Source organism: Paramisgurnus dabryanus, chromosome 12 (assembly GCF_030506205.2).
Source record: "Paramisgurnus dabryanus chromosome 12, PD_genome_1.1, whole genome shotgun sequence".
NCBI classification, from domain to species: Eukaryota; Metazoa; Chordata; class Actinopteri; order Cypriniformes; family Cobitidae; genus Paramisgurnus; species Paramisgurnus dabryanus.
The window spans coordinates 992377-1000000 of record NC_133348.1 but is presented as its reverse complement, the minus strand read 5'-3'; the positions used below and the strand labels follow the sequence as shown (position 1 = coordinate 1000000).

General features: G+C 38.7%; 1 protein-coding gene across 1 annotated transcript in view; it reads left to right on the top strand.

Annotated features, from left to right (window-relative positions):
* The window catches only part of LOC135738171 (uncharacterized), a 334980-nt gene that overhangs the window by 207512 nt on the left and 119844 nt on the right, over positions 1-7624 (top strand). Inside the window, 2 exon segments of the mRNA XM_073811486.1 lie at positions 3932-4078; positions 4737-4883. Of these exon segments, the coding sequence (XP_073667587.1) occupies positions 3932-4078; positions 4737-4883 (294 nt within the window).

The following is a 7624-nucleotide window of genomic DNA, read 5'->3' as shown; positions in this document are numbered from 1 at the left end:
TAGTTCCAACTAGACCAAACCACCTCCTTACTGTCTCACCACCAAACAACAGCTGCATCTTGCATCAAACCCGCGCAGGTGCAGCTTCACTAAAGACATTCACTATCTCAGCCCAAACATTCCTTCTTCTCGGGACAACACTGATGACATCTGTGGGCTGCAGCCCATGAAGATCGACTCCCAGTGTTCCGCTTCGGTTAAACCCCTAGCCGATGCCACTAACACTCGTAGGTGACTGATGGCTGTTCAACACCCCAGCCTACACAAACACATTAACCTACAAACCACCCACATCAGTCTGCACAACCAGACAAAGTGGATTCAAACTCCAAAGGTTGTGATTCTCCACATTGATGACCTGGCACTTGATCACCTTCCCAGTGAGTAGTACGACATCAAACTGGAAATCTCAACTTTCTTCAGGGACCACCACTTCATCGTAAACCCTGAACTGGAAATGAGGATTGCGTAAGGGAGGACCCAAACTAATTGATGTCACAGACTTCAACACTGTCCTCCAGAGACTCGCTCAGATGCCCACTACAGACAGCCTTTGTGTTGTCTGATCTTGGACTGCCACTGACAAGGTACTGTGCCTCTCCGCAGGAATAGGATACATCCTTACTCTCAGCCTAACCTTCATCCCATAATGAAGAGTCAACGGGATGCAAGAGTTCAGCGAACAGGTGCACAACTGTCCTCCTGTTGGACTTTTAAATGGAACCGTGGAAGGCAGCACACACAGGCAGAGCCAGAGCCCAATCTCATCCAAATATCCCTTTGCCTGTTTGATAGAACGCTGCAGACAATTAAGAAACACCTGCCATCCAGACTTCATGACCTGCCTGATCATCGCCCGCCAAAGTCTCCCTGGACTTTAACGGGCGTGAAGGGGGGAATATGTAACATCTGGCTGGACGTCAACTAGAGGTCCTTTCAGTCTGGGTCGTTAACGGTTTCATGCTGTGACCCTAGATTGAGTTTTGTCACCAGGTCTGCTCGGACACTTTCATCAGAAGATCCTAATCTCCTGATAACACACATTTCCAGACCTATTGACTGTCTCTGGCTGTTTTATTGTGCCAATCTAAGCAAATTAACACCTCAAAGCAAACTTCAAACCGTGAGCAGAGACGAAGCAGCCATGACACAAAAATGTGTCTGTCTAAGATCACAGCTAAGACCAAAATAAATTGGTTTAAATTGTATATATTATATATCCTTGTATTGCATGTTTGTATCTGTAATGAACCACTTTCTTGTAACACTATAGGGATGCTTTGTTCATTTTAGCATGTCTCATAATTCACATTCATGAGATTACTATTTGATTTGTGTTTCAAACCATACCTTGTTTACACTCTTAATAATCCCCTTTTCCTTTCCTGATCAACGATGTGCATCATCTGACCATGACTGATATCAAACTTGTTAAATATTAATCAAAATTATTATTTAACAAAATCTTTAGCATAGTCCATCTATGCAAATGAGTCTGGAAAAACAAAGACAAAGTTTTCCTACTCTATCAACACCCTTTTGGATTGGTCATCTGAACTTCAAGGGGTTGGTCTAAACTCAGGTTAAGAGGCCTGCACCCCAATTCATCAAGGCTCACAGCTCACAGCACACGCACAGCAGGCCACACGGCTGCTCAACAGCGAGGCTGCGGCGCCCACCCGGGCTCGCTGTGAGACCTGTCCCTCTCTCGGATAGTTTTCACGGGCACCCTGACACTTGGACAAACTTTAACAAACTGGACAAATTAATCGCCACAGATTAACCAGACTGACGGATTAACCCAAAAAGGAACAACTCCTACGGACACCAGGACTCCGTCACGTGACCACATCTCAGGAACTCTCTTCCTCGCATACGCGCCCATACAGCTGGACGTACACACGTGCCTCACAAATGCCAAACGCAAGTATCGATTGTTCATTCGCTGTAAAAGTTATTGCCCCTTTTAATTAAGGTGATTCTTAGAGTTCTAATGATTTGTGCAGAAGTTAAGTCTATAGTGATATTGCCCTTCTTTTACTCTCTCTCTCTCTCTCTCTCTCTCTCTCTCTCTCTCTCTCTCTCTCTCTCTCTCTCTCTCTCTCTCTCTCTCTCTCTCTCTCTCTCTCTCTCTCTTAATTTTCCATTCTTTCTCTTATATATGTTTCTCTTATATATGTTTCTTGTTTGTTGTTTGTATGTATAGTTAGTCTTGTGTGTTTTTGTAGTGTAACGTAGTTTAATAAACCGGTTTTGCATTTCACAATTGAATTGTTTCTGTGTTCAATGCTCATGAAATAAATGTCACTTAATCTGCCGTTAAGATCTTAAAGCTACATGCTTAAAAATACTTTAAAGCAGTAAGAATGTTATTTTCTAAAGGCCACAGAATTAACTTCTTAAATGAACAATTATGAGTATTTGCTAGACAAATACTTTAATTAATTGTTATTATTATTCTGCTAAATCAGTTTAAAATCTTAATAATTTGTATAATTAATTAGTTAATTGTACTTATTATTCCATTTGAGCTAAATATGGGAATTTCCCCAAATTCCCTTAAATTCCCGTAGTGTTTCGGTTGGAGGTTTATGGTGTTTTAAATAACGCCGTTCTCCTCCTCCCGCTGATTCGCTACAAAGGGAACGGAGATGTCCCACCGCCACAGGGCTGCTCCCTGCTGTTTATCGGCCGGTCACACTTTCCGGCTTTCTCAGCGAAATGAAGCTAATTTCCATATTTGCACCTGCTGCTTATATACGCAACTGGTGGGGCGGCGCCAGCATTATGCAAATATCTCAATGCCAAGTTCATTGGCGTTTTAGTAGTAATCAAAGCAGATTGGTCTCTCTAAGCGAGTTCCCAATTTGTCGGTCACGAAGTGACGTCTCCGTTCCCTTCCTTCAGAGAACGTGGGTTACATACGTAACCGAGACGTTCTCTAATTGTCAATAATAATGAAGACATCAAAGTCAACAGCCACTAAAAGACACCCCTGTCAATCATGAAATAATCATATTAACTGCTCTTGGCACATATATGTATGTTTATGTTCATCAAATACTTCATATAAGGGTCATAATCATTTTGATCTCTTGTTTATGCCTTAAGGTTCGGTTAACTATTATAAATTCCTTTGTTAACACTTAAGTAAACTGATCCGGGCCAAATGAACCAAAACAACTTAACTACAAGTGTGAAAACAATCTTCATAATATTATTCATCTGAATTTGCTATTCTCTTTACAGACGTGGATGAATGTCAGGTCAGTCCATCTGTATGTGGTCTAAACTCCAACTGCACAAATGTAGATGGAGGTTACAATTGCTCATGTTTGGATGGATTTACAGCAACATTCCAAAATCTTACCATCAGCATCAATAATACATGCACAGGTGAGTTATTGCTTCACATTTGTGTATTGTCTGACAATCATTAATAACCAAGTAGTTTTTTGTATGTCAGACAGTTGAGGTTCTGAACTTTTGGTTTCTATTTGTACTTCATAATTCAGTGCTAGTATTGTTGATGCAGCCATTTCAAGAGCAAAGCAATTTAAGACATCCTTTTGTCTGTGTTAAATTATGCCACAAATACCAGTCATAACACACACGCATAGTTAATTGCATTGCGTGAATCATTTAAATACTCTCCTCCCAAACTAACTTTTGTCTGAAAGGGAAACTCCTAGAAATGCATATGTAATAAGCTCAGGGGCAAAAATAACTACACCACACCTTTTCAGCACTAATGATCCACTGGGCTTTTTTAGTAAATCACGACAATCATTATTTAACAACAAAATGATAGTTTGTGCTGGCGCAAGCTGTTAATAAATCTGGCCCTAAGAATATTCTTTGTTATTGTTTACATACTGTGAAAAAATATATTAGACTAACAATGTCAAATTTGTCAATTGTTTCATTTCAGATATTAATGAATGTCTCAACTTATATTCGGTTTGTGGATCAAACTCATATTGTCAGAATTACAATGGAAGCTACTCATGCTCTTGTTTGAGAGGATATAATGTTACAAACATGAATGAAACTGTTAGTAATAGTAACCCATGTACTGGTAAGTGTTTGGATCGTATACCGGTGCTGGTTATATAATTAGCGTATAGGCTAATCAAAAAGTTGATTTATTTCAATATTCCATTCAAAAAGTGAAACTTGTATATTATATTCATTCATTACACACAGACTCATATATTGCAAATGTTTATTGTTTTTGATGATTATAACGGACAACTAAGGAAAATCCCCAAATCAGTATCTCAGAAAATTAGAATATTGTGAAAAGGTCCAATAATGAAGACACCTGATGCCACACTCTAATCAGCTAATTAACTCAAAACACCTGCAAAGGCCTTAAAATGGTCTCTTAGTCTAGTTCTGTAGGCTACACAATCACAAGGAGGGCAAGACACAAAAGGTCATTGCAAAAGAGGCTGGCTGTTCACAGAGCTCTGTGTCCCAGCACATTAATAGAGAGGCGAAGGGAAGGAAAAGATGTGGTCGAAAAAAGTGTACAAGCAATAGGGATAACTGTACCCTGGAAATTATTGTGAAACAAAACCTCATTCAAAAATGTGAGGGAGATTCACAAAGAGTGGACTGCAGCTGGATATTGTTTATCAGATACTTGATGTAAAATTGTCACAATTGTATGTGTTTCATTAATTAGTTTTTTTATATTTTCTTAATTTTGCTTTGTATTGTTTCTTTTCCAGATGTGAATGAATGTCAGATTAATCCATCTGTATGTGGACCAAACTCCAACTGCACAAATGTAAATGGAGGTTACAGTTGCTCATGTTTGGATGGATTTACAGCAACATTCCCAAATCTCACCATCAGCATCAATAACACATGCACAGGTGAGATCTCACATCAGATCTGGGTTCTCTAATTGTCAATAATAATGAAGACATCAAAGTCAACAGACACTAAATGACACCTCTGTCAAACATAAAATAATCATCTTCACTGAATGCTCTTGGCACACACATGTATTTTTATGTTCATTAAATACTACAAATGGTCATATAATTATGATCTCTTGTTTATGCCTTAAGGTTTGGTTAGCTGTTATTAATTCCTGTGTCAACATTAACCTGTTAGCCAGCACTTCTATTTTTGAGCATTTTCTGAAAAACGACAACTCCAAACTAAAACGTCTGCAGCTCTTAAACCCTATGGTCTATATTCATAATTCTGGTCTTGTTTGAAACTAGACACTTGACATATTGTTGCCTAATAGTCATAACAACTCAGAGTAGTAAAGAAACAGAGTAAAACAAGGTAAAATATACATTAAATGACTTCCGTTTTTCTTTAAATAACATTTACTTAGCAAAAAAGGTATGAAATGGTCATCTGAGACACCTGGGGACACCAGGTAAACTGAATGTCTGACCATGCTGTGATTCAAATTTGAGAATGATACTCCAAAAAATGTTGTTTCTGTGAGCTTTTATTTCAAAAAAGTCCAGGCGTCCTTTCAGAAAAAGTGCACTTGGAAACTCCAAATATACACATGATAACAAAATGACATGATTATCAAAAGAAAATGAGTCAGGACTACATATTACATGTATATCAATTCAGAACTTCTCTGCCCACCAAAGCACATAGAAAAAACTATTTCAGAAAAAAACATTTGCACATTATAACAAAATACTTGCTATTTTGAATGTGCTCGCTCATGAATGCACTCCAGATTCCAGTCCTCCTCTGGATGTCAGCTGAAGACCTGTTACATCACATCACATCACATCACAACACAACACAACACAGACACACACAAAGCAAGAGAGGATTTTAGTTTGAGTCAAAAGTTAGAGACATACAACTATTTGTATGAGAAACTATGATGTAATATACATTAACATAATACATACACACATACACACATTACATGAATATATTTATAATTACAAATGTCTTATGTTTGCCAAATAACCTATATTTCTCAGCTGGTAATACTCATATTTTCCACCACATATCTTATTTTCTAGTTTTTAGTTTGTATATTCTGTGCATTTGATTCATATAGCTATAAAAATGATTCATTTATATAACATGTCATAGAAAATGAAACCATGTAAAACTCGTATTTTAGTCATCTCCAATGTTACTTTATAATCAAAACAGCTAACAAGAAACAAGAAATGTAACGTAAAATAACTAATGAACAAAAGAATCCACTTACTTTATCCAAGCGAGCGCAGCTGAGCTCATAGTCCGGTCCATCTCTCGTCGACGACGCGGTTTGTTTATATCCAGTCTTGTATTTTTGCTCTGCGATCATGCTCTTTATCAACTTCTTCAAAACACTCTCAACACAAACAAGTCCTCTGCAGTCGACAATCCACAATGGAGATCTTATATCTAACCTTTGAGAGGTTTCTCAGCGGCTCCGGAGAGCCTAGCCGGCTGCTATGCTCATAGATATGTATATAAAGGCTAGATGGCTCGTCCACGCTGATGGCCAATTGAGTGGAACGTCCGCATTTTGGCGGCCATCTTAGGACAGGGCGCTCGCTCACTCGTAGCATTGAGTTTTAATGATGCAGGTACTTTTAAATGACCATAACTTGCTTAATTTTTTACCGATTTTCAAACGGATTGGTTTGTTATAAACGTCAAAGATATACCTATGACACTGAATACGTATACTAAAAATAAATAAAAAATTCATGAAACATGTTAAAGCATCCAGAATTATAGCCACGTTAATAACGTTTGTAAAAAACCAAACCGTTTGTAAATCCGTCAAGAATTCAGCAAGTTACGAGCATTTTAGTTGGCGTATGTCACTCACCTTCCGTCCACAGCAGCAGGGAGCAGCACTATGGCAGCACTGACCTAAGATGGCCGCCAAGTGACGACACAGCTGACTCCGCCTTGAGCCATCTAGCCTTTATATACATATCTATGGCTATGCTACCCAAACAAACAAAGGCGCACGGAGGGGGCGTGGGCATTTCTCTCCGTGCGCTTCTGTAGATTTGCGCAGAAGTACACTTTACTGACGTAAGTTGAATCCTTGTAATCGTTTCATGATTGGTTACTACCCCTGCCCATCAAAACTTTGCTGGCTTAGCATTGGCTGGCTTTGTTTTGGCGTAATCCAGTCAAAAGCCTATGGTGAGATGAAGGACATATCTCTGGGCAAATCGGTGTTCGCGTCACATTTTGAGTTGTCAAACCTTATCTGATTGAACAAAACAGAAAAGTAGGGCGGGATATTTATCGGAAGAGTCTAACGAAGCAGGAAGAGATGGATTTTCACTGATAAAACTCGATATTTGATAGAAAATAAACATGATCGAGCATACTTAGCGGACGCGCGGATGTAAACAAAGGAGGATATTGCTGGATTTATCACTATTTTTCGTTGTTTTGGATTAAAACGTGGGATGCTTTTTGAAGAGTGGACCCTTACGTTGCAATGTACGTTGAAGTTTTTGGGGATTGTCAGAAATGATCAGAACCATATGGCAAGATATGTGAGTACCCACACCCATTTTTATATGCGTTCCGTCTGCATTTCATTTAACCCTTTCCACACCAGTGTATTGATTGCAAAAATAAGCTCAGAACATGAATTTTAAGT